The sequence below is a fragment of the Orycteropus afer genome, unplaced genomic scaffold (assembly GCF_000298275.1).
Source record: "Orycteropus afer afer isolate SDZICR_OR568_19922 unplaced genomic scaffold, OryAfe1.0 scaffold00088, whole genome shotgun sequence".
In the NCBI taxonomy this organism is placed as follows: domain Eukaryota; kingdom Metazoa; phylum Chordata; class Mammalia; order Tubulidentata; family Orycteropodidae; genus Orycteropus; species Orycteropus afer.
In genome coordinates, this window is record NW_006921675.1 from 146,861 (window position 1) to 147,893 (window position 1,033).

At 42.0% G+C, this 1,033-nt stretch overlaps 1 protein-coding gene across 1 annotated transcript in view; it reads left to right on the forward strand.

Annotated features, from left to right (window-relative positions):
• SYNE2 (spectrin repeat containing nuclear envelope protein 2) overlaps nt 1-1,033 on the forward strand; it is a 285,164-nt gene that overhangs the window by 6,842 nt on the left and 277,289 nt on the right. The window contains exons 5-6 of the mRNA XM_042781144.1: nt 346-527; nt 568-601. Coding sequence (XP_042637078.1) covers nt 346-527; nt 568-601 — 216 coding nt within the window. The remainder of the gene's footprint in view (nt 1-345; nt 528-567; nt 602-1,033) is intronic.

Consider the following 1,033-nt stretch of genomic DNA (forward strand, 5'->3'; position numbering starts at 1 on the left):
TGAAGATAATGTAGCCTAGGAACTCAATTTAATTCAGTTTCATTTAGTTTGACATGTGTCGAGCACTGAGTGAAATGCTCTACAAGCACTTTAGTGGGATGAATAAATGCTTGCCCTCAACATGGAATGCCCTGCCTAGGTGAGGGCATGAAATGACCCATGTCTAGGCTAAAGGAAAACCAAAATGCAGTGCCAGATGAGAAATGCTGCTATTCAAGGATTTGATCCATGAGTAAACTACCACTGTGATATAATACTTTTTAGTGTTGCATTGGCTACAGTGTTTTGCTCAATCCTGCTAATGTATAATTCTGTATATGTGCACTATTTGTATCTCTTTTTTAGATTGAGGAACTTGCCCAGACTCTTTCTTGCAATTACAGTCCACCCCCCCTGGGTTGTATGAGCGAGGGTGACTCATCTCCCACCTCAAGTCCTCCAGCTAAGAAATGTTCCAAAGCCCAAGCAAGATGGCAGATGTCTGCAAAGAAGGCTCTTCTCCTGTGGGCTCAGGAACATTGTGCAAGGTAAGTAGTTTGCTGTGACCAGGGAAGATCCACAGGGCAGCTGTACCACCCAACTTAACCTTACTGATTTCCAGGCCTTAAAATCAGGCTGACTGGGTGTAACACCCCAGACATTTCTGTCTCATAAAAAGAAAATGTTCACTATCCTCCCTTCCTCTCACAGTGAATTTTCTAGTTGTGGAGGTCTGTGAGTTCAGTCACTTAGTTCTCAAGGCCTGAACATGGTTGTCATCTGGGTAACCTACCTATTTCCTGCCCTTTGTTTATATTAAGTAGCCTATAATTTTACCCTTTTCATTAGGCACAATTCTAACTGGAAAGTGGGTTTAGATTCAAAAACTTTTACCATATCAGGACTATGCTTAATTTACCATGTATCCTCAGCACCTGACTTAATGCAAGTGCAAGGTAATAAAAAACCAAGCCAACTCACTGCCATTGAGTCGATTCTGACTCATAGAGACCCCTATTGGGTTTCGAAGGCTGTAAATCTTTATGCAAGCAGA